Source organism: Carassius carassius, chromosome 25 (assembly GCF_963082965.1).
Source record: "Carassius carassius chromosome 25, fCarCar2.1, whole genome shotgun sequence".
Classification (NCBI taxonomy): domain Eukaryota; kingdom Metazoa; phylum Chordata; class Actinopteri; order Cypriniformes; family Cyprinidae; genus Carassius; species Carassius carassius.
In genome coordinates, this window is record NC_081779.1 from 12797813 (window position 1) to 12824704 (window position 26892).

General features: G+C 35.8%; 1 protein-coding gene across 5 annotated transcripts in view; it reads left to right on the forward strand.

The window, feature by feature from the left end:
- LOC132104209 (CUB and sushi domain-containing protein 3-like) overlaps positions 1-26892 on the forward strand; it is a 435094-nt gene that overhangs the window by 185575 nt on the left and 222627 nt on the right. For 4 of the 5 annotated variants that reach the window (XM_059509502.1, XM_059509503.1, XM_059509504.1 and 1 more), the window contains exon 5: positions 3373-3580. In XM_059509502.1, coding sequence (XP_059365485.1) covers positions 3373-3580 — 208 coding nt within the window. The remainder of the gene's footprint in view (positions 1-3372; positions 3581-26892) is intronic. The other variant, XM_059509505.1, reaches the window with a different exon arrangement.

Here is a 26892-nt window from a genome sequence, read left to right on the forward strand (position 1 = left end):
TATGTGTTCTTCATTTAATATTCTTAATTTTATACTTAAGCTCTGTAAAAAATGATGAGATCAATAAGTCGTGGCACCTTATGTTTTACATAATTTAAGTTGAAACTTGGACTGGTTAAGTTGATTATAGAGTACTTAAAATGTAAGCACCTTTATAAATATTTATGTAATAGTATTAAATTACTATTTGCCTTTGTGTAATTTTGTCACCTCACACTTTTCAGCATTTTAGCATTTCAGCGAGAAATGTCAAGTTTTTAAAAGATCTTTAAATGCAACGCAAGGTAGGTTTTAATAAATTTAACAATTCAGTTTTTTTTTTCATTACATTGCATAACTGTGCCATTTAATAATTAAATAAATATTCTTAAATACAACACACTTGGTACTTGAGCACTCCTAAATGTATCGACCATGGCCCTTGTTTGAAAACAGACAAAGAAGAGTGTTATTTTTATTTGTATTGGTTGTACAGAACCAGATATGCATAGATTACAACTGTACTATTGACCCCATATTTTGACATATTTATAACTATATTCAAGGTGCCTTTAACAGTACAATACGAATTGGAGGTCATGTTGGCTGTTTGCCCAAGAACAACTGTAGAATGAGATTTGTTTCTCTCTCTTTCTCTTTGACTTTATATGTTCTTGCATTATTATTCCAGTTTGTATGAAATGCAGTGCTAGCTCATCCACATTTGACACTGGGAGATGCATAAAAATGCAGAACTGATTTACAAATGACTGACACAAATATTTCCCTGAGGGAATCTATCATAGCCCACAGTTTGTCGCTCCACATTACAATGCAAATGTCAAAGGCAAGCTCCTTTAGTATTTATTGAAACACACACCATCACTTTTCCCTTTTATCATTTAAGTAGATTTTCCTGAATTGGAAGTTTTTTTGTTGGTTTATACGTGTTTGCATATTCTGCAACACACCAAAAGACCACCTCAACGACTTTGGTGAGGATCATTTTAAACCTGCCCACAGGCATCGTCAAACTTCATTTGCATACATTTTGCAAAATGTGTACTAGCTGCGCAAAAAAAACCTTATTCATATTATCTTTACCTATTTAAGTGAGATGCATCCACATTCAGTGTAAACAAAGGAGAGAAATACACTCTCTCACACTCACCCAAACACACCTTTGTCCGTTTTTTCTCCTGAGTTCCTTTTATGTAATGGAATTTTTATGAGGCTGTCGATCACATGCTCAGTGATATTAATAGTTGTGCATGCATAAGTGTGTGTTCGTGCTTTTTACTGACATTAGCATTGATACTACTGTAGTTCAGGTTTTATGTCTCATGACTTTTCCTAGCATCACTCAGACTCAGAGTGTAGAAATGTTTTAGGAAAAGCTTTGAAACACTACACAAATGCACTAAACGTATTTTTTGACTCCCTCTTTTGTTTCTCTCACACCTTTGTTCATACTTCAAACCATATCAAGCATTTTCTTTTGTTTCATATGTTTATTCATTTAGTTTATTATGGTTCTAATGTTTAATGAGAGCTTATTTACCACACTTCTTTTACTCTTTACTCACTTTGTGTCATTCTAAACCTGTATGACTTACTGGTTACACCTTAGTACAGGGACCAACTCTCACTATTAACTAGTTGCTTATTAGCATGCATATTACTAGCATATTGGTACTTATTAGTTTATTAGTACTTATAAAGCACATATTCTGCATGACCATATTCTACGTTCCTAATGCTAACCAATATTAAACTTAACAACTATTTTACTAAGCAGTAATTATGCATTTTTTGAGACCAAATTCATAATTAAGATAGGTATTGCTATAGGATTAGGAAAGTAGAATATGGTCATGTAGAATATGTGCTTTATACAGTAAGTACTAATAAGCAGCTAGTAAGTCAGGCATGCTAATAAGCAACTACTTAATAGTGAGAATAGGTCCCTATACTAAAGTGTTGCCTGACAGACTTACATTCTAGCTTCAAACACTGAAAGACATAATTAGAAAAATGTCCAAACTGTTCATTTGTAAACAATGGAAGTGAATGACGGCCTCCGGCCCTCATCCACTTTTATTCTATGGACAAAAGCAGCTTGAACATTCTCCTAAATATCTCCTTTACTGTTTCACAAAAGAAAAGGTCATGCTGATAACAGTCTTACCGAAGTTTACCAAGATCATTTTCACTACAATTGATAACTAAGATGCAAAGTAATTGAATGAAATTCAATGATATCCGTCACCACAGATGACAGTGATTATTGAGAAAATATCTGACTGCTGAATTCCATGATTATCCAATTAGAATGAGGTATTACAGATCGCTGTGTTCCAAAGGTAGTTCATTTATAAACATTAGCTTAACGTGTAAGAGATATCAAAATTTCCATTAGTCTTTGTGAGTGCATGTGCTCTTGAATATTTCTGCCTGTGAATGCATGTCATGTATGTACGTTCTCAAAGTGTAATGTATGCAAATGTATGGGTGTGTGCGCATGGACATGGCTTCCGTCCCGGACATGTCAATGTGTCTCTTGTAAATGTTTCAATGTAAGTCTTCTTGTTGCCAAGAATTTTTGCACCTTTACAATGTGTCGATTCCAGGTTAAAGTGATTCTCCACATCAGAGCATCACTTTCTATATATTTATGTACACACTATATGCACGTTCACATGTGCCATGACTGTACGTACATATGAGTGGATGCTTGTTTGTATAAATTATTTCTATATAATTTATCATGTTTGCACAGACTAGTCCATGTGTCTTTATCTGTACGTAGTTCTATTTGCAACTCGATTTCCAAAGGCAAAATTACAATTTGCAATTGGTAAATTCAAAAAGTTCGCACTCAAATTTAATTGGACACCTACTAGCAGAAGGGACCAGACATGAGCTCTGAGTCTACTTGGAAATGCAGCTGGGACCTTGTTTTTCTGAAAACCTTGTCATGACAGAATCCATTTACAAAACTAAATGAGAGAGCCGAAGCTTCAGAAGCACCCAGAAGAGCCACTGCCTCACTAAAACCCGATAAAAGGCATCATGGGACAGATTTGAAGTGAGTCTTTTTTAAACTAGTGTGTGCCCGATTAATGAACGGCACCGCCAGATAGCCATGGCTTCTCTCTCATACCCTCAATAATGAACAATCTCACCATAAAGCTATTTTTAGCACCCAACAATGGGCTGTAAAAATTCTCAATGTGAATTGGCAACAAAATACATGCAACAATTTGGTGTACAAATGTAAAATGTGGCCTCGATTTAGTCCAAAAGGTTCAGCTGTCATTTTCTACTGTATAAATATGTCTAGAAAATTAAAGGCCGATTCCTAACACAAGTCTTTTCGTGTTTGGTTGACAGCTGAGGACACATGTGGTGATACTCTGAGGGGTTCAAGTGGCATCATTACGAGTCCCAATTTCCCGAGTGAATATTACAATAGTGCGGACTGTACGTGGACCATACTTGCTGATCCCGGAGACACCATCTCCATCATTTTTACAGACTTCCAGACGGAGGAAAAGTATGATTACTTGGAGGTGGAGGGATCCGAGCCACCAACAATATGGTGAGTCCAAATGCCTTGCCCACCGGTGTTTATCCCCATGCTCATCTGTCTTTTGGTGTTTTGGTGCAAACGGTAGCAGCTTCTTGTCGAATCTTTGCCTAATCCCATGGACATATTAAATGAGCCATCCCCACTATCCGTGATCTCACCTTTGTAACTGTGTGTTATCCAACGAGTGTGTGATTTAAATGTAATCCTGCATGTTTTAACAGCATTTCCTCATTTAGTGTTGTTGCCGTGCCTGTGCATCATGTATCGTTTCCAGCTGAACCTTATAGATGTAATCATTAGTCAAAATGGAAGTGTCTAATGTTTATATCATCATAATATTTCACCTCTGCTGCTTATTGATTGGGCTCAAATCGGGCTATTGATTCACTTCTTCCAGCCATGTCTACCCTGGTGATGATAGGTAAAGGATGGGTAATTATTACCAAGTTTTCTTGTTTTCTTCTTCATATGATGAGCTACATTTTTTAAAAGGGAAAAATCCATTGCGTGCTTGTGCTGCATGCAGCTCTTAAAGGAAATGAACATATTAGTATTGATCGCCCGAAATGCCCTTCCACTTCACTTTACCATTATAAATTGAACTCAAGCCAAGTTTTTAATTGCATCTCATTTGAAAGGTATAGTTTTGATGACAGTCAGTGTCATATAGGGCCTGGGCCAGATTATCCATAGACGGGATTGGACGAGTGCCCTGGGGCACCAGCCAATAGAGTAGCACCAAGTGATTAAGATAATGACTACTAGTCCTTTTTTATGTTTTTTATATATATTATTTTGATGGGAGAGATGCAGCTACATACAAAATGAAGAGTTAATGATACAATATATTTATTTATATAGTTATTTTTATTTATTTAGTCATTTATCAGACGCTTTTATCCAAAGCGACTTACAAATAAGGACAACAGAAGCAATCAATTGTAGTATTAAAAAAATAATAAAACAGATCCAAAACTAAAAACTAAAACTTTATCAATACTACCTATACACATTTTAAAAATAAAGAAAATAAATAAAAATGGCAAAAATGAAAAAACTGTGAAAGTGAAAAAACAAACTAACGCTAAAAACATTTAAAATGTTTTAAAGAACAAAATGTATAAGAGTATAATAATGATTCTAATGTAATACTAAGCCAAAAATACACACACACACACACACACACACACACACACACATATATATATATATATATATATATATATATATATATATATATATATATATATATATATATATATATATATATATATATATATATATATATATATATCAGGGGCGCCCCCAAGGGGTGGCCAGGGGTGGCCATGGCCACCACTGAATAAACTCTGGCCACCCCTGTGGCCACCCCTAGGATGATTTTCAGTGTGTAACCTACTATAAATTTAAATGCAGAATGTAAATTCGTAATAGTTTAAGAAGTGGGGGAAAAAATAAATAAAAATACAGCACATGCTGCAGCCACCAAAAAAGATCGCAGATTGGCAGCACCGGAGTAGTCCTCCCCCCGTCGCCCTCCCCCGTCCAAACAAATCACAGAGTGTGCACATACGTCTAGATGGTCTAGACTGGTTCGCATACGCATTTGTAGTGCGTTCTTTCACTGGAAATTTAGAATTATCACATTTTTCAAGATATGGGGCAGAAAATTTATAGATCTATATAGTTTATATAATTTCATATAGTTATTATCACACGAAGAGTTACATTTTTCTCTAAAAGTCAGCATAATTACAAGTGTGACATTGCTTTTATACAACAGTTCAAACAAAAATCATTCCAAACACAGCCACTGTTTTGCGTCTCTGAGCAACATGACAGTGATTCGTTCCCGAATAAATCAACCGTTTAAATGATTCGGTTCAATGGCAATGACTCACTTATTAACAGTGACTCACTGCCACCTACTGCTGGCTTTAATTTCATATTTACGGTACCTTCTTATTTTTTAAATAATTTCGAACATCAGTTTTCAATGTTTTATTTTTAAAATATCAGAACATTATTTATTAATTTATAACTGCAGGCTAAAGTTACCATGTCCCACAGAGCTGCATTAAACAGTGTGTAAAAACATCTCAATGGCACTTCAGATGCAGCTTCTGTTTTCTCTGCATTGCAAAGATCATTTTTGTTGATACTGATTTCATTTGCTTGGTAACAGCCCAAATGCAAGTATTTGACCTAAAAGATGGTGCACACTTCTAGAAAAAATGGCGTAAAGGTAAAAATAAAAAATTCAGGAGTCATCTGTCAGCACAATTAGAAAGAAGATATCAGCACAATTAAAGTGACATTATTGTCTATTTATCGTTATCGATAAAATCCCAGAAATACCAGGGATACCATTTTTATTGTCAATATTGGAAACCCTTAATTATTTTCTCTTTATTTTGGTGTGCCACCCCAAGATTTACTGTGGCCTCATCTGGCCACCCCTGTTAAAATTTTCTGGGGGCGCCACTGATATATATATATATATAATTTCCATTTAGTTTGCTGAACAATTAAAATAACTCAAATTAAATAAAAGTGCAGTTTTGCTTTTGACTTTTTTGTCTTTTAGCAAAAACAACGTGCCAAAAGTGTAAGCGCGGAAAAATGGAAGACAGAAGAATGCAGATCATATTTATTTTGCTTTAGCATGAAGCTGCAGTTTCACTAAACTTGAATTACACTTATAAGTGAGAGTAAAATGCTTTTTCTTACGATTGAAACGTAATTTACAGCGTTAGAAAGCTCATGCGCATGCAAATTTTATGTATGCTTACAGTCTTAAGGCATTAAATTATCTTAATAATAGACAGCATCAGTTTAGCGGTTGAAACATAAAATGTGACGTAAAACATGTGGAACGTAAAAAAAACCATTTAAGTCAAATTTGCGACTGAAAAGTACTGCGTGCGACTCAGGGGCATATTTGTGTTTGCGTTCAGGGGAGCTTCAAAGATTTCTACTTGCTTGTTTTTTCAACATTGAGCAGTGTATCGAAGACTTATGTTGATACCTTGAATGCAGTGTTATTCAGAATCCACTCACTGCTCAAAATACTGGAGTTTTGTTCATTGCTGAGTTATGCAAGCTCACAAATCATCTTGTTATCACAAACAAAGTGTAGACAGGGTGTAAATAAGAGATTTGTTGTACAGTGTAGAAAGCTTCATTAATTATAAATGGAACATTGTGAGATCACAATGAACTGGAGTACAAGCTTTTAAAGATTATTAAGGGAGTTTGCAAATGTGATATTAAATTAATACAACAGTTCAATAAACAATAAGTTAATATTAAGTAACCTACATTGAATGACTTTAACAATATTGCCTGATTTTGCACTATTTCTACAACGAAAATAATTTCAAACAGTCACAGCTGAGCCACTGAATGAAATGCAGAATGAAACTGCATTTTTAGATTAATCTATTACCAATGATTCAATTACCTATTCATAAAGACAGTCTCTTGCTTCATTCTGGAATGAATCAGCCATTCAAACGAATCAACTACACTACACTATGTTAATTTGGGCCTGTGTAAGGCTGCATGGAGTGCTCAAATGTTGCTGTTTTTGGGAGTGGCAAAGCAATTTTAAGTTTAGGTATTTTCATCTTAAAGTATAAATATACAATATTTTTTTCCCTGGAGTTATAATTGATCTAGTTAAAAGCTAATGTAAGTGATGTGCTTGTAATAGCATGTGACACAAAAAAAATGGATGTAATGAAGTCGCACGTCAGTAAACCAAAGTCAAGCATCTCAAAAACATTTTGCACTTAACTCTTTTGCTGCAGGCCCTGTGACTTTGAAGCGTTTTATTTTAGTGTACATTGTACTCGTTTGTCCAGAGTTTTCCTAAAACTCAAATCTGGTGTTTAGAAATGCTGGGTGTCCCATATCATCCTAAAAGAAAGACAGCAAGAGTATCCCCAACTCTCCTCTGCCAAAGTCAGTAACCCTAGCAGTTCCATTAAATGCTCATGATATTTACGTATATGATGTGAAGCAAGCAGTGGAGGGGGTACATAATGGTTTCAGGCATGCAGCGGCGACGTGTTAACACATTGTTTACAGTGATTTATTCATGACAGTCTCTTAGCGTCAAGCGAGGGGATGTCAAAGAGAATTTTTAAAGGGAGCCAGAGAGCCTGATTTGAATATGCATGTTATGTAGATGAGCCAGTCCTTCTCCAATGCTGATTGCTGCATAAACAAAGCACAGCGGACATCTGAGGGAGCTGCTGATAAATGTAGATGTGAACGCAACAAGCTTCACTGCCCCGTGTTTGTACTGCTCATTCATCCGAGACTAGATCAACAGATAAACCTGCCTCATCACTTAATCATATCTGGCATTAATTTTACTGCGCATTAATCTGTCTTGTGTGTAATTAATTTGTTTTTGCAAACTTGTGCGCGCCTGACAGTGTTGGGAAAGTTCACTTTCTACATGAACTAGTTCAAAGATCAATTCACAAATTTTAAAATGAACTAGTTCAGTTCATAGTTCAAACTACAAAATTTTGAACTAAAGTTCACAGTTCCAAAAATGAACTAGTTCATAGTTCTTTTTTTCCATACGTTGCTGCGAGCTATTATTTTTCAAAATTATTGCCACAGCCCATATAGAATCACAGACAGCAATTATTTTATCAGTTTTAACAATGAAGCTATGCGTCAGATTTCATCTTCATATCCAATTTTGAATCCTTATCCAACCAGGGTTTACATTAGCATTGAGGGGACAGCATTTCCCCATTGTTGCTTTAATGCTTTGTCTCCTATTCTCACCGACCTTGTCATAAACATCATAAAATTATTTTAAATGATCATACGCCTTCTTGCTACATGCTGCTGTCGTTTGCTGTTTTTTTTTGATGACGCGTCACGCAGGCGGCGGACGGCGGTGCGACACTGGTGGCTGGTGTTGCCAGATTGGGTGTTTTTCCGCTACATATTAAGATCCGTTTACGGTGTGTTTTAGCCGGGTTTTCGCCTGGAAGGCTCTATAGAAATCTGGCACCCTATTGAACGAAGTTTACCTGAGAGAGCGTGCCGTTCACAGACACCAGAATGAACGAGTTCACAGTAACGTTCATCAGGCATTAATACAGCACGTTCAGTTCACGTTGATATGAACGAGTTCATGAACTATCGTTCAATGAACGCATTCAGGCACAACACTGGCGCCTGACCTTTTTTGTGAATTTGGAATAGGTGACACCACCCCTCACCTCATCACAGATCTAGCCTGTCATTTACAGAGTGTCCTAACATCTCTCTCACGTAATTCAGGATCACCACCTTTCAATGATTACCTCTTATTGGATTAGTCAAAGCCAGGAGACATTGGAAACTCCTGAATAAAGCACCACAGGTAGTTTGGTGTGCTCAAGTGATGCATAATTAATATCTTTAATAAAGGATGAGCTTCATTCTCTTTGCTGCAGTCTTAGTGCTCTCTGATTGAGCAGCTTATTTACTCAAATGTTTTCTGCTCAAAGTCACGCTGCCAGCATCCGTGATGCCCCCGGAACTCAGAGTTCAAGAAGGGTATATTACATATATGTAGATATATTAATATGATAATTTATTGGCTATTTTGCACCTGTTTTCTGTTGCAAAGGCAATTTAGAAAAACAAAGAGTGGTAGTTCAAAGAACTTAATGTATCTTATATGAGGTTACATGTAAAATGCTTTATTTTTATTCTTGCCAGTGCAAACATTTAATTAGTAAATTACACCGACAGTTACTGTTGCATTTCATGGAATTATTTGCAGCTAATTGTCAATTAATGATGATGAACTATTTGCTATTTTTAGCATTAATATGAAGGGTTTTATTCTTCATTTGAATCTCTGCAAGTTATAGCAAAGGAACAAATTGTTGTCAAGGGTGATATTATTATTAACAGAAATTGAGTTAAAAAAAAATCATATGAACACTTGGTTTATTTCCTAATTTTAAAATGATATTTTATTTTATTGTAGAAACTATTTTTAATATTATTATTATTACTTTTATTATTGTTAATATAACAATTTGAGTGACAAATTGAATAGGAAAATTATTATTGTTGAAATAACAATAATAATAGTGTTATATTACTACTATAATAATTACTACATTATTATTATTAAAACAATTTCAGTGAAAATGTAACAAATATCTTAGCATTCGAAGTTGTGTGTAGTTTTTTTTTTATTTTAGGATATAATATTTATTTGTTTTAAATATTTTTAAATAATTAAACATTTTGTTCATTTCCTTATTTACTCTGTATTTTCACTCGCAGACTTTTGGACCCCACTGCTTTATATCTGGTGGCTTACAATTGCTCATCCCTTTGAAGTGTTGAACCATTACAGGCATTAAGGTGTGTGCTGCTCACTTTACCAGTCTACTTCTCCCCTCTCAATTCATTTCCCTCTGATTGAAGTTCCCCTGAGCTTCCACTGATACCTGCATCGTCATTCCTCCTCTGGATCTGTCACCCGGCTCTTTATGTGGGCCACAGTCTGCTGCGTGGCTTATGATGCTGCTCTGACAGCTTCAATGTGGCTGGGGTACAGATATCTCCAGCAGTTCTTGGTCTGTGAGCTTGTTCAGCCTGTCAGCAATTCAGAAAGTCATCACTTCAACCCGAACCCGCTGTGTGAGTCAAAATGCAATGAGGGTGATTAGATCCAGTGTTGTTGTGAGAGCAGACGTGATTGAAACCAGAATGTATCAGGTCAGCTGCCATAAATGTGTTGTAGCGTTGTATCCTTTCCTTGCTCAAAGTAAAAAAAAAAAATAATAAACAAAATGACTCCGGTTCGGAAATAGATGTGTCGCACAGCCATTCAAATCAAGGCCTGAAATGTCTCAGTTCTGCTCAGGACGGAAGAGAAACGAGCCATTTCTCACCGGGGAGACAATGGGATTAACTCCAGACAACTGCTCATTACCTCCCATCACAATTTATCTTCTACTTTTATTGGAGATGATTGGATTAGATCACTTTTGTCCCTTACCATCACTCATGGGAAGGCAGTGTATTGACCATGTTTAAAAAGGGCAAGGCAACATTGCTTACTGTTTACTGCGCAATGGGAGTCCAGTGCATTGTAGGCAGAGATAATTCAATGCCACAGACGCTTCCTTTTCATTCTCTGTAGAGCGTGTGCGATAACTCACGGTTTATTTATCTGAAGCACAGGTTATTTGAGCATTGGAAGGTTGTGTTTGCTAGGTGAAGGCTGGTTTGCCTTAACATGTTTGTACCAAGAAGATGCTGTTTGTTGAATATCATACAGTACCTTGACGGATGAGTATGCAAAGAATATTTGAAAAACACAACCTTCAAGATGTGACCTGGTTGTTTAGGATATAGCAAAGAAAGCTCTTGAGAAGTGGAAAGATGTAATGGGAAACTATCTCTTAGCGTTCTCATACATCTCACTGTATATACATTAGTGATTCATAAAACTAAATAAAAAAAAATGTTGGAAGTCAAAAGTCTGGCTTACAAAACTGCACTTTTAGGCTAAAGCATAAATTAAAACGTAACTTTAGGGTTGGTAGATTTTTTTTTTCAAAGAAATCTCTTGCTCAGCTTGCCGTATTTATTTGATCAAAAATACAGTAAAAATAATAATATTTCAATATATTAATATTCTATATTGCATAATTATAGGATTTAATTAATATAATATTATAAACAGTAATATATATTATTGTCAATTTTTAGAACAGTTGTGCTGCTTAATATTTTTTTATTTTATTTTATTTTATTTTATTTTATTTTATTTTATTTTATTTTATTTTATTTTATTTATTAATTATTTAATTATTTATTTTATTTTATTTTATTTTATTTTATTTTATTTTATGAAAGCTCTACATCAACATCTTGACTTGTTTAGTAATACTTACAGAATGCGCCACTCCGTTTAACAAATTTTACCACATTGAAATCCATTACACAGATTTTCCCCCAAAATCAGAGCAGAGAATGTATGTGAAAACGGCTGCTGATTCTGTCTGTGACACACACACAGACTGTGTGCTTGGATGCCAGCAGAGGACCCCTCCAGCTCACTCTGTGTTTGGATGAGAGGCAGGAGCAGGAGGATAATTACCAGTGCCCTTTTAATTCTGTGAACATGTAAAGCAACCTGGCATCTAAAGACTACAAATACAAAGTTACCTAACCAAGATAAAAAAAATGATACAGACTATCAACCCAGCAAAAAGGCAGAAATTCTCTTCATACTGTCAGGATGAAATCTATTTTTAAAAGCTTTCAAGAAACACTTTACGGTAGTCTTTTATTTAAAATTCTTGAGGCATGTTTTTAATAAATGTACATGATAAGAAGCAATATAGATATTTCAGGATATGAGCTTTAAATTAAGATATTTTCATTTTAATCCATCATGACTATATCATTGAAAAGCCCTTCTTTTTGTAATAGACTGGCACACAAATGTGCTTTTCATATAATATCTGCTTTTCTTCATTTCTTTGCCAAAATCTTAAATAACAACAAGGGGGTCGAGGGAGACTAAAGTGAATTGAACATCAATTGAAAGTAATATTATGCATTCCACGTTTCAATCAATTTTGTTGGCACACTAACCAACGCTCACTTCTGGGAAATCTACAGCACCCGGACGGAAGCAGCATTCTGAGCAGAAAGTGCCTTCGGTGTGACCTTGAGATGCATGGACTTTAGGTTCCCTCAGCATGTACACACATTATGTAGATTTAATTGTATGCATAACCACTTGTATAACATACACTCTCATGCCATTATTTACTTGATAAATGTAAAAGTGATATTATATGCATACATACATTACCCTGCTGTTGAAAAGTTTGAGGTCAGTATAGATCTTTAATGCTCACCGAGGCAGCATTTATTGGATTAAAATTACAATAAAACCGTGCTATTACGAAATTTTATTACAATTGAAAATTAAAGTTTTTTCATATTAATATATTTAAAAATGTAATTTATTACTGTGATGACAAGGCTGAATTTTCAGCATCATTGCTAGAGTCTTCAGTGTCACACGATCCTTCAGAAATCATTCTAATGTGCTGCTTTGATGTTCAACATTTATTATTATTATCAGTGTTGAAAACATTTGAGCTGCTTAATATTTTTGTGGAAACTGTGATTTATTTATTTATTTTTATTAAAAAAAAAAATTCAGGATTCTTTGATAAATACAAATTCAAAAGTTCAAATTGATCTTTACAAAGAAAGTCTTTGCTGTCAGTGTTGATCAATGGATTGTGTCCTTGCAGAATACAATTATTAAATATCAAAAAACAAACTAACTAAAAGCAATGACCCCAAACATTTGAACAGTAGTTTTTGCAATTAATAATAATAACATGCATATGCTAGTATTTTGATTTTGAATCCTGGCTGTCAATTAAATTCCATTCAAAATCAGGTAATTAATCGATTTCAAGAGCATGCGTATTATTATTATTATTATTATTATTATTATTATTATTATTATATTATTATTATATTATAGAAGTCACTTTCTGAACAATGCACATCCCTGCATATGACACACCATTTTCTGTAATGTAACCATACATTCCTATTTTTGTATTAGCTCAAAACACACTTACACTCTGTACATACTTGCTGTCCTTCAAAAGCCTTTAGTAATTTAAAACAAAACTCTGGGTCTCTTTAAAAAAAAAAAAGAGAGAAAAAACTCAAATGGGCTATAACCCATTAAAGTTGGCCTTCTCCTAAAGTGCTTTCAGAAAGTGAGGAGAGTTTAGAGCTCAGAGTTCAGTGACATTCAGTAAGTGGGGATGGGCAGTGTTAGGGCATTTATCAGCGGCTCCACAGACCTCCGGCAGCTCAGAGAGCAGCCGGCCTAAAGTGGAGGTGGCAGGCAACCAGAGGCTGTCAGCTTTGCCAAGTGAGAGATAAGAAGCTCGGACAGCAGTGCCTGGCAGGAGCTGCAGTGTTCTGGAGCGTCACAGTCCTTCAGAATGGGTCTTCCAGAGCAGTTCCTGCCAAGTCCCCATCATGCTTAGTCACTGTAGTCAGGTGGGATCCTTGTTAATCCAGCTAGTGATCCCACTCGTTCTGTACCTCGGACCCCCCTTGAGGGCTTAGTGGTCCGAGGCCTGTTTGCAGGTGCATTTGTTTCAAAATCCGAGACAATTAGTGTGAAGCTAGCGGCTCTCTGAGAGGGCTTTGTGCTGAACAAACCTTCCCTGTGTGCTTTATTTTATCCCTGTTTCAAATGAAAGCTTGTTTTTTAAACCAGTACTTTTCTACCCACTCTCTAAATGCTCTCAGAAAAAAAGGTACGACAGCTGTTACTAGGGCTGTCACATTTATATTACAAATAATATGTACACTTTAGAAACTAATAGGTATGAATATGCATACACGTGTAACTTTTTTTTCTGAGAGTGTACAGACTATTACTAAATGGCATCCAATGGACACCTTGGACACAATTGGATGACCTCGACTTTGGTGATGACCTGGCACTTCTTTCCCACACCCAGCAACAAACGCAAGAGAAGACCAATATCATTGCAACTCATTCAACAAGCCTTGGACTCATTATACACAAAAGGAAGAGCAAGATCCTCAAAGTCAACAACAACAACACAGCCCCCATCAGGCTAGAAGGAGAAGCACTAGAGGAAGTGGAAAGCTTCACCTATCTTGGCAGCGTAGTCGACAAGTGGGGAGGGACAGAGGCAGATGTGAAGGTGAGGATTGGAAAAGCAAGGACAGCTTTCCACCAGCTGAAGAAAGTCTGTGGATCCTCTGAGCTGCCTAGGAACACCAAGATCAGAATCTTTAACTCTTTGATAAAGCCTGTTCTAATGTATGGCGCAGAGACCTGGAGAACAACAGTCACTACCATGAAGAGAATCCAGTCCTTTATTAACACCTGCCTCAGACGAATCCTAAGGGTACGCTGGCCGAACACCATCAGTAACCTGAAGCTGTGGCAGCAAACAGGACAGCAGCCTATTGAAGAAGAGATCCTCCAAAGATGCTGGAGATGGGTTGGCCATACCCTTCCCAAGTCTACATCAAGCACTCTTTTGGGACCCACAAGGGAAAAGGAAGAGAGGCAGGCCAAGGAACAGCTGGATGCAGACGTGAAGAGGTCTGGCCACACATGGGGACAGTTAGAGAAGTTGGCTCAGGACCAGGACGACTGGAGAGCCCTTGTTCGTGGCCTATGCCCAAAGCTGGGCGGTAGGTGTAAGTAAGTACATACTATAAAGATAGTTTATCATATATATGTAGCTATATAGTGAGGATATTATAGTATAATAATCAATTTCCATTGTATTGGAAATGTGATCTCATTCTGATTTATGTAATGTATTATGTTACAAGAGAAAAAAAAAAAAAATATATATATATATATATATATATATATATATATATATAAGTCAAATTCTAAATGTTAATGCTCATTACATTTAATATTTATTTTAAAAATTCACATTTAATGCATATATTTTGTAATAATTAGGTTGTTATTGTTATTGTTATATTTTGTTTATTTTGTAAATGTATTTATCTATTCTATTTTACATGTATAGTGTCATTACAATATTAAGTGATGGCTAATCCTAACTAAACTATTTCATATTTAATCATTTCCTGGAGCAGCTTACATGTTATTGTTACTCCTGCTGTTTATTATGCAGCCCACCACAAAGCATTTGCTGATTTCTGTCAAAATCTTCTCGACTTGTTTATCTCATGTACTGTACATGTTCGCAAGGCTGTTTTGCCTTAGAGAGCAACTTTATCTTCATATGTGCTACATAGCCATATGCAGAAATCTGAAAAATTCTGAAATCAGCACATTTACGTTCTCTGTACCCAAAAGGCAGCGGACACGTGCCTCAGTGGCTCAGATTGTGGCATGGATTTCATTCAGAGCTGTGCGATAGAGCCAGAATGGCTGCCAGTCAGGAAAGACCCTTAAAAGCAGAAACAGTCAACTGATCGGACATCACAGTTGCGTTACATGTTTTAGTTTTTGTCCAAATACGAATTGAAGTGAAGATATGTGTGGTTTGTCTTCTGTGTTGAACGTCTCTCGCTCAAGGACAGAGAACATCTTTTCATTGTAGATCTCTGTCCCCAGGGAACTTTTAATTTGGGTTTTTTGAACACTGCCTCAGCTGATGACTGTAAGGATGAAGGAAACCATTAGAGTGGAGATGTTTGAGGATGTCATGAAGGAGTGGGGTTGGAAGGAAAGCGTTCAGCTTAAAGTTGCCATGAACTTGCATTTTAATCCTACTCCCAAATGGTGCTTTGTAAGGTGGCGATGTGTGATAAATACCACATGAACATATTGGGCAGCTGCTCTACCAACCTGCTACATATCATTTAAGTGGAAATTTGTCAAAATATGTAGCATCATGTGTTGTTTTTGTGTGGATTGGCTTAACTCTGTGTTCTTGGAGGTATCCGTCTTTTTTATTTGCGTGACTGTTTGCATTTGTGCACTGTCAAAAGTCAATGACGTTTTATTCAACATGCAGAGCTTTTTGAGTCACACACTGAAAATTGAATTATTGTAAATCTGCATTATAAAGAAAATCACATATTAGACCAACAATATTCCAACAGATGTTGTCCCAACTAGACAGTGTTGCCTGAACAAACCGTTTCATATTGAACAATTTGTCAAGGGTTTTTGACTTGCCAATATGCTTTGTGTCATGAATAAAAGATGCACATACTATTACACATATATACTATTATATTTATTTATATTTTTAAAAAAGGAAATCCATACTTTTATTCAAGTATAAGCAAAGACTTCTACATTAATGTTACAAAAATGTTTCAAATAACGGCTGTTCTTGTGCACTTTCTATTCATCAAATATTCATTAAATTTTAACTGTTTTCATCTGTGATGATAATTAGAAATGCTTTTTGAGCACCAAATCAGCATATTAGAAGGATTTCTGAAGGAATATGTGAGCCTGAAGATTGGAGTAATAACTACTGAAAATTCAGCTTTGCCATCAGAGGAATAAATTATATTAAAATAGAAATAAATGATTTTGATGTACAATATACTACTGTACTGTATTTTAGAAACATAAGACATACAAACATCTCTGATTGTACACATACTGTTGTTTGTGCATGTATGCATCTTTGTGTGTGTTTTGCAGTCAGGGCTTTGTGAGCTGATGGCCTGAATTCTTCACTAATGAATTAAAAATTCTGAGAGTCCCAGTCAAGATAGATATCAAACATGGCTCAATGTACATAGTTTTTTCTTTGTGTTGTGGAGGTTGTAACTCTCTGCTGTTCTCCAGCAGTGTAATGGTTGATGTTTTGGTTGGGCTCTTTGCATCTGCAATAATGTCCAGCACTAAAGCCTTTCCATTGTGGACACTGGGCACGGTTCCTAGAAAGGGGCGTTCTGTGGGAATGCATTACCATTTTGTTAGTTTTATCCTATTAAAAATCCACTTTCATTTGAAGATGACTATTTGCAGCATTTCAAAGCTTCCCTCTTTTTCTATTATTGCAACACACACACACAAAAAAAACCTATTAAAAGTTTGCTTTATATTGTATGCACAATGAGCGAAAATAATTGAAATGTTTGGTAAAACTGGATAAAAAGCATCCACCTTAGCTACATAAATCTTCAACATTTAAAAATGACTAATTAATTTTTATCATTAATAGATGATAAAAAAATTATTATTATTGTAACATGCAGTAATATCATAGATCATAGTATTTTGCAATCTATTTAAGTGTGTGTGTGTGTGTGTGTGTGTGTGTGTGTGTGTGTGTGTGTGTGTGTGTGTGTGTGTGTGTGTGTGTGTGTGTGTGTGTGTGTGTGTGTGTGTGTGTGTGTGTGTGTTGTGAAAACAAAATCCCGCCTTTAGCCCTCATAGTCCCCTTTATCGTTTGTATTGAAGATTTTTTCCTTTCATTACAGTCGATTAGTCTAGAGACATTAGCATGTTATTTTGTGCTGATTGTGTTGATAATATTCAGGATAATTGCCATATTGAGTAATGTCTGTTGTGAATTAAATTATGGTTGAATTAGATTAACAGAATTTGATGCAAATGTTTCTTCAGCCTGTAGTGTAATTGTCATGATAATGAGACTCTCCCAAGCAACTCATTGAAATGTTTCTAAGATATAACTAATAACATAGCTATAATAATGAAATTCATGGTTATAAAGTAATAAATTGCTGTAGAGATAGCTATTTAAGTATGTTTGAATAAGTCTTAAACTTACAGAATCCGCACGCATACACACAAACAAATACACATACAACCCGAATTCCAGAAAAGTTTTTTAAATTTTAATAAAATGAAAACTAAAAGACTTTCAAATCACATGAGCCAATATTTTATTCACAATAGAACATAGATAACATAGCAAATGTTTAAACTGAGAAAGTTTACAATTTTATGCACAAAATGAGCTCATTTCAATTTTGATTTCTGCTACAGGTCTCAAAATAGTTGGGACGGGGCATGTTTACCATGGTGTAGCATCTCCTTTTCTTTTCAAAACAGTTTGAAGACGTCTGGGCATTGAGGCTATGAGTTGCTGGAGTTTTGCTGTTGGAATTTGGTCCCATTCTTGCCTTATATAGATTTCCAGCTGCTGAAGACTTCGTGGTTGTCTTTGACGTATTTTTCATTTAATGATGCGCCAAATGTTCTCTATAGGTGAAAGATCTGGACTGCAGGCAGGCCAGGTTAGCACCCGGACTCTTCTACGACGAAGCCATGCTGTTGTTATAGCTGCAGTATGTGGTTTTGCATTGTCCTGCTGAAATAAACAAGGCCTTCCCTGAAATAGACGTTGTTTGGAGGGAAGCATATGTTGCTCTAAAACCTTTATATACCTTTCCGCATTCACAGAGCCTTCCAAAACATGCAAGCTGCCCATACCGTATGCAATTATGTACCCCCATACCATCAGAGATGCTGGCTTTTGAACTGAACGCTGATAACATGCTGGAAGGTCTCCTCCTCTTTAGCCCGGAGGACACGGCGTCCGTGATTTCCAACAAGAATGTCAAATTTGGACTCGTCTGACCATAAAACACTATTCCACTTTGAAATAGTCCATTTTAAATTAGCCTTGGCCCACAGGACACGACGGCGCTTCTGGACCATGTTCACATATGGCTTCCTTTTTGCATGATAGAGCTTTAGTTGGCATCTGCTGATGGCACGGCGGATTGTGTTTACCGACAGTGGTTTCTGAAAGTATTCCTGGGCCCATTTAGTAATATCATTGACACAATCATGCCGATGAGTGATGCAGTGTCATCTGAGAGCCCGAAGACCACGGGCATCCAATAAAGGTCTCCGGCCTTGTCCCTTACGCACAGAGATTTCTCCAGTTTCTCTGAATCTTTTGATGATGTTATGCACTGTAGATGATGAGATTTGCAAAGCCTTTGCAATTTGACGTTGAGGAACATTGATTTTAAAGTTTTCCACAATTTTTTTACGCAGTCTTTCACAGATTGGAGAGCCTCTGCCCATCTCTACTTCTGAGAGACTCTGCTTCTCTAAGACAAAGCTTTTATAGCTAATCATGTTACAGACCTGATATCAATTAACTTAATTAATCACTAGATGTTCTCCCAGCTGAATCTTTTCAAAACTGCTTGCTTTTTTAGCCATTTGTTGCCCCCGTGCCAACTTTTTTGAGACCTGTAGCAGGCATTAAATTTTAAATGAGCTAATTAAGTGGATAAAAGTGTAAAATTTCTCAGTTTAAACATTTGCTACGTTATCTATGTTCTATTGTGAATAAAATATTGGCTCATGTGATTTGAAATTCCTTTAGTTTTCATTTTATTAAAATTTAAAAAACGTCCCAACTTTTCCGGAATTCGGGTTGTACATACATACATACATACATACATACAAATACTGTGATATATAAAAAAGCAACAAGCACCTCTCATTGCAAGCTGGCAGTGAGAGACAACAGCATCTCCTGCTCTGAGTGCGGCGCCTGACAGCTTGAGATGAGCAAAACGTTACAAATGAGTGGATGCTGCCACCAGCGCCCTCATCTCTTAAATCTGTAGTGTGCCGAGGCAAGGTGACGAACAAAAGAGAAACCTCTCTCAGTCATCTATCCAACATCAGGCCCTTCTGAATGAAGAGCAGAGCTCTATTGTTATTGATTGTTAGGGATGGTGTCCTAGATCTCAATGTGAAACTATGATTCAGGGGCCGACAATGAAGGGACCAGGCTTTTCAATTATGTAACCTGTGCTGGGGAGAGGTCATTTAGAAACACAGACTTTACGTTTCTTATGTACAACTGTCTAAATTGTTTTATTCTTTTTTTTGTGTAATATGAAAATTATTTAAACAGTAAAAGACTGTAAATCTTTTACAATTTCTTTATATGATGAAAAACTGCAATCGATCTAATGTGACATTTCATCTAATTTTACAGTAAAATACTGTTAAATGTTAAATTTTGGGAAGTCATCTTTTAATTTAATTTACAACTGTAAACTATAAACTGACATTACCATAATTCTCTACTCAGTTCACATTTTATTCATTTATTTATTCATTCATTCATTCATTCATAAATTCATTTAAATCAGTCTCTTCTTGTTTTTTTTTTTTTTTATGTTTTTGTTTTCATGTCAGATATGTTAATTAGGATTTTATGTTACAACTTATGTTGTTAAATGAATAGTTATTGCAATATTTTATTGTTGTGTTACCCTGATGGTGTTTTGCATTTGTTTATGACAAAGTGCATCGTCTATATATTAATGTTTACATCAGCTTGTGGAAAATCTTTTTATTATTATGTTGCTTTCTCTTTTTTTAGGTGGTTGTCAATATATTTATGTAGAAAAATAATGTTTATTCTTACTGTAAATTTAAGTTCAATTTGTAAAACTTAAAATGTTGCTATCCTATTATTCATGGTAAAGTTCTGGCAACCACGACTGCTGCTTTTTTACCGTAAATGTCTTTTTTACAGTGGAAGATGAAAATATAAATGTTTCATTAACAAATGTCATTTTAATTCACTGTAGGTAGTATTTCATCACTTCACTTCTATTATATTCTATTATATGTTTTCATTTTTATTTTAAAGTGAAACATTTTAGTCAAAATAGCCACTTTAAAGACAATATTGATAATGCTAAATGACATTCATTATGATTTCAATGAAATAGAACACATTTTGGTGTTAATGAAGGGGTATTTCAGACGTATTTAGTGTGAAGTGACATTCAGCCAAGTATGGTGACCCATACTCAGAATTTGTGCTCTGCATTTAACCCATCCGAAATGCACACACACAGAGCAGTGAACACACACACACACACTGTGAGCACACACCCGGAGCAGTGGGCAGCCATTTATGCTGCGGCGCCCGGGGAGCAGTTGGGGGTTCGATGCCTTGCTCAAGGGCACCTAAGTCGTGGTATTGAAGGTGGAGAGAGAACTGTACATGCACTCCCCCCACCCACAATTCCTGCCGGCCCGGGACTCGAAATCACAACCTTTCGATTGGGAGTCCGACTCTCTAACCATTAGGCCACGACTTCCCCAGTTGTGGGGGTCCACGACTAAAAGTTTGCAAAATAATAGTCTCTCTTTTGGTTTCATAATTTTTTCCTCTGATTACTGTGTTGTTTTCCTTTTTCTGTACAAGTGATGATTCTACTGTTGTAAAGGAGTTCAACACAACACACTTGCCCTCCTACAATACATTCTGAGTGACAGGTCTGGATACTGTGATCAACAGAGTGTAGAGAATTGATCTGTTACTACAAGATCCTGTAAACCTGTTTACAATCGTCTCAGTGCCCTACACATCAAGACTTGCGCTAAAGCCTGTACAACAGCAAAAACAAACAGCCACACCAAAGGATGGAAGAGTCCAAGTGATTTAAGTTGAATGTGTTGTGATAGTAATGGGCTTTTTAGGATTCAGAACAGGTTCGTGGTGAAAAGGATGAGGGAGATGAGCAGGTGGGCCGCCACACAGAACACAGCTGCTGCGTAGCGACTGAGAACAGAGCAAAACACCAGAGTGCGATACTACAGACGTGTCTACAGAAAAGCTTAAAACTCTATCCAGTTTTTTCTTACTAAAATATACAATAGGGTTGTTCATTAGGGGTGAAATTAGGTTGATCACATTTTGATGTGTCTAGACAGGATGTCAAAAGTAGCATGACGATGGCTTGTGGTGTGAATTTTCTAGACCTTCTGATCATAGTTTTATTTAAGGTAGTCCACATTCAATTCAGGATGGTATGTTGCTCATATGCTTTTATTGACAAAAGAGTTCAGATTTAAAAAAAATTCTAATGTCTATATATGTATATATATATATATATATATATATATATATATATATATATATATATATATATATATATATATATATATATATATATATATATATATATATATATTCTGTAATTGGGAATCTTTAGATAGAACCAAGTGCAAGCTTTAACTCAAAGGTGTAGTCAAACAGGCAATGTCGAGATCCATCAAACAAAGTAATCCAAGGCAGTGGATCCAAAGAAACAGGCAAGGGTCATAATCCAAGTGAGCAGTTCAAAGTTACAAATGAACAAAACCTTGAAACAAGGGAATCTGCAACAGCAAAACAATACTTTGCAATGTGAATGAGTGCAACTTAAACTTATTAGAACAGCTATATGTGTAATCAGTTACTGGCATGGAGTGTTATGGGAAATGGAGTCTGGGCAAAGGGCTGGGATGGAGTGCCCTCTAGAGGAGCTCATGGCACTCCAGCTGGAGATCGTGAAGTAGCAATGGAGGACCTGTGCCATGGAGCAGTGGAGGACCAATAAAAATGGAATATTTCTTATAATGTGTTTTATTCACAAAACATTATTATTCTTTTTTAAAGTTGTTTAACTAATATTGCCACAGAGTTCAAATAACTAAGCATTTGAGTTGATTTATTTTATTTTATTTTATGTTATTACCAAACTTTAATATTTATTATTAATAAATATCATATTTATTAGTGTATACCACATATACGATTAAAACCTATTTTTAAAATGTTGCATTGAAGACTCATGGAGTTCATAAGCGTTTTTAGGCATTTTTACATTACTTTAACAATAATAGCTACATACAGTGACAAGTATTGTGTGTATCTGTATTTATTCACACAGCAAACTGTTACGCAGCTGTTATTATTAATAGTCACCTTATTTTCGGATCATTAGTCAAGAAATCCTCTGTAAACACCGTAAGTGCACTGAAGGTTGCACACAGACACACAGATGGATCTTTAATTTAACTGAGCTGAGTGCTCACTAAAAACCAGCTTGCTCATAGATCATTAGGTATATTAAGTCTCTACAAGTTCGTTTTAATTCTGACATTTTGCTTTTTAATTATTTAATCAATTTTTACCAGCCTGGCACATTCAAGCCAATTTGTGGAGTTACAGACATTATAGGTGGGAAATATCATACTGACAGAGCAATGAGCCAATCACAATGACATGGAGGCACTTCCTCCTCTAACTTTACATATTTCTTTGATATTTATAACCCAGAGACACAAAACATTTTTGATTATGTATTGGTGTAATACAAATTCCCTCAGATGTATTTAACTGTATACAGATTTAACAGTCTTGTTTTTTTTTATAATATATATATATATTTTTAATGCATATTTAATGTCCTTTTAAGAGTCACTTAAGTGTTCAAATATTTCTGGCACCATTGTAATCATGTTACCTAAACACAAGAGGTGCAAAGCTGGTAGTGTGTGTCCATTGCCTGGGCTACAGTGCAGAGTTGTGTTTATTATTCATAGAGTTATAATACTTAATCATACATTCTGTCATGCTGCATGATTCGAGAAGCCCTCTAGCTGAGAAACCTTTGGGAAATATGAAGAACTGAGAGAGATAGAGAGAGAGAGCTGTGTAATCCATTACAATCCGTTCCTCTTTGGGGATTTAGCCATCTTATATGACAAATGAATGGCACTTATGATGGGACTTCCCAAACATTGTTGTTGTTGTTGTTTTTTTTCTAATATGTGAATCTAATATATCTACAAAGCTAATGAGAAAGTAATTGACACATGACTGTGATTGATTATTGGATTGAGTGATTGATGGTTAATAAATGCAAAATTTAGGGTAATCAAGTTAGGGTTGTGGTACATAGGATTTATTAGGGATCATTTTACCCAGACACATTGCATTTTTTTATAGAAATGGGAATTTGATCTTTTAGCCACACAGTGTGGTGTGGCTAAAAGATCAAATTCCCATTTCTATAAAAAAAATTATTAAATAATTTAAAAAAAACTCTTTTCTGTGATTAAAGACACTTAATCATTTCAGTCTGGGTGCACATAATCACATTCACTCGGGTAATTCAATATTGCTTTGTGCTCTCAAAAGCCAAGCTTCATACCCAAAATAGCACATATGCACAAAACAAGTATAAAGACCTCTGTGAATCATATGCTAGAAGAGGAAAAAGCCTGCCGAAGTCAAATGACATTTGCCATCATGTATTGTTTACTGTAAATACAGGCTTTATTGAAATGGCTTCTGGGGGTGTTGGAAACCAAGCCAGCGGTGAAATATGCTCCTGTGTAAAAGCATTGCGAGGTCATTAGCTGGTGTGCGAGGTTCATTTATACTCCAGTTTGCCACACCGCCTTCCTTCCTTCATCCCAATCTGATCCGCAAAATGGAGTTTCTGGTCACGGGCCAAACAAGATATTCATGTGGAAATGTGACCAGCGTGCAAAATGTGGTGGTCTTTGATTTACATAAGCTCCACAGAGTCACTCACAGAGAAGTAACTTAATTATTGCCACTGTACTGAGACAGCAGAATTGATGACAAAGTATGAAGCATCCACACAGCATTAGAAAGCACTGTGTGTGTGTATTTGTGTATATACATGCATATATATATAGTACACTATATGTATATATATCGTACACTATATGTATGGTTCAAAGCTGAAAATAGATTTTCAAGCCTAAAAATAGAAAAGTTTAATAGACTATACAGTACAGCTTTAATTTTGTTGTTTGCATGCAATTTTTTTTTTGCAAAAATAGTAATTTTAACAAATATGAGTATATTTAACTATTTTACATTCAAAATCTTTACCAATCTTTACCACTATCCTGCAAACAACTAGGTTTAACTATCCTACAAACAACTAGTTTTAGTTGTCTGCAAGAAGTTTTGAAATTTTTCAACATAAAATTTAGACAGATTAAAATTTTAACAGGTCATAATAGTGTATTGTTTCATTTTCACAAACACACACACACACACACACACACACACACTATATATTGTGTGTGTAACTAAGTGATGATGGAACATTATTTCACATATATTTTATTTTCACAAAAGTATTTTGAAACATTAAAGTAGACACCAACAGTTGATATTATTCAAATAGAGACATTTTGATTAGTACAATGTTAAGTATTTTAAGTATTTTCTTCTTATACTACTGTAGTGACACACACACAAAAAAATACTATACAGTTTATATAGTGTGTGTGTGTATGTGTGTCAGAGTGGTCCAGGAAGTCAACCACAGAAATAATGAAGATGGCAACTGCTTTATCATGTGTACATCTTCTGTATTTTTCTTCCCGTCTGTTGAGCAAGATTGTTCACAAAAAGCCCCTAGCAGTTTGGATAGTGTCGGGCCTTTCCCACTGTGCTGAGATGGATAAAGTATGGCTCCCACAATGCCATGGGGGTGGAGAGGCCTTGACTCCATGTAGCAGAGAACAAGAGGAGAGTGCATCATGAATGGGAGGAGGGAGGGAGGACGGGAGGAGTGTAGGGAAGGAGGGGTGCTCTGCCACAGAAGGAGTGCCCGTGGAGGACACTGATTACTTACTTTCAAAACATCAGTTTGATGGAGAGACGCGAGCGGCTTCCCAGCGGCCTCTCATTCGTCTATGCTAAGGCGGTCTGTGATTGATGAGGCGACCGCCGGTGTGAGACCCATGCTGTAGACCCTGCTTTCATCTCACTCCCTCTCTCCATTGCTCTGCCATGCTCTTCTCTCTCTCTTTTTCTCTTTCCATATCTTGCCCCCCTCTCTCGCCATGGGAGCCCAGGTATACAGGATGTTGATGAAGTTTCAGAAAGAGTGTTAATTTCTGTGTGAGGCAGTAATGATTGGTGTGCTCTTTATAAAAGCTTTTTCTGAAACTATTAAACAGTAAATAGGGATGAAGCTATGCTTCATCCTAAAATGAAAATATTATGTTTATAAATATATTTTTATTTACTACCGTTCAAAAGTCTTTGGTGGGTAAATTTTTTTTGAAAGATGTCTTTTATGCTAATAAAGGTTGCATTTATAGATAGATAGATAGATAGATAGATAGATAGATAGATAGATAGATAGATAGATAGATAGATAGATAGATAGATAGATAGATAGATAGATAGATAGATAGATAGATAGATAGATAGATAGATATTGTGCAAGTAATGTTTGTATGCAAAAAAGAAGAGGGTCTCTATGTTAGTGCTGCAATCTATCTTAATTAGCAGCTATGCAATCAAGACTGATTCCCTGATTAAGGAACATGCCAACAGCTTTCATTTGCTAATAATGAATCGCTCATAATTTTGCACAGAACTACTGAGAGCTATTGATCTGAGAAAAAAAGGATGTGACTCGCATCGCAAAGGCATAAAAGCTCGCCAAGTCCATTATGGTCAATGATGATGTGCTCTTATTTTTCCTTTCCTCGTGAGAAGGCTCTCCTCCTTTTGTCTCAATCCCCCTTTTTGTTTTAGTGAAGTCGGTGTGTTTTGAAGCCACATTTCATTTTCTTGAGTATGAGCATGCTCTATAGTTTAGTGTGTCTTTTGCTGCATTTATTGATTTCACTGGGTCATTCACATCATTTACATGCATCTCAGCCTTAGACCAGCATCTGAAATCTCACACACCCACACTACATTAGCTGCTATGTAAATTTGTCCGATTTGTGGTACAAGTTGGGGTGTAATTTAGTGTGATTTAGTGTTTGTCTTTCCTTGCTGAATGTCTGAGTAATGTTTGAAATGATTTCTGTTAGTGTCTGTAATGTCATTTCCTAATAAGACGAGCAATATTTCTGTCAACACACTGAAAGCAATATCTGCAACACTCAACTAAACCAATTATTAAATGTTGTTGTTTTCACAGTCTAAGGGCCCTATTTTAACGATCTA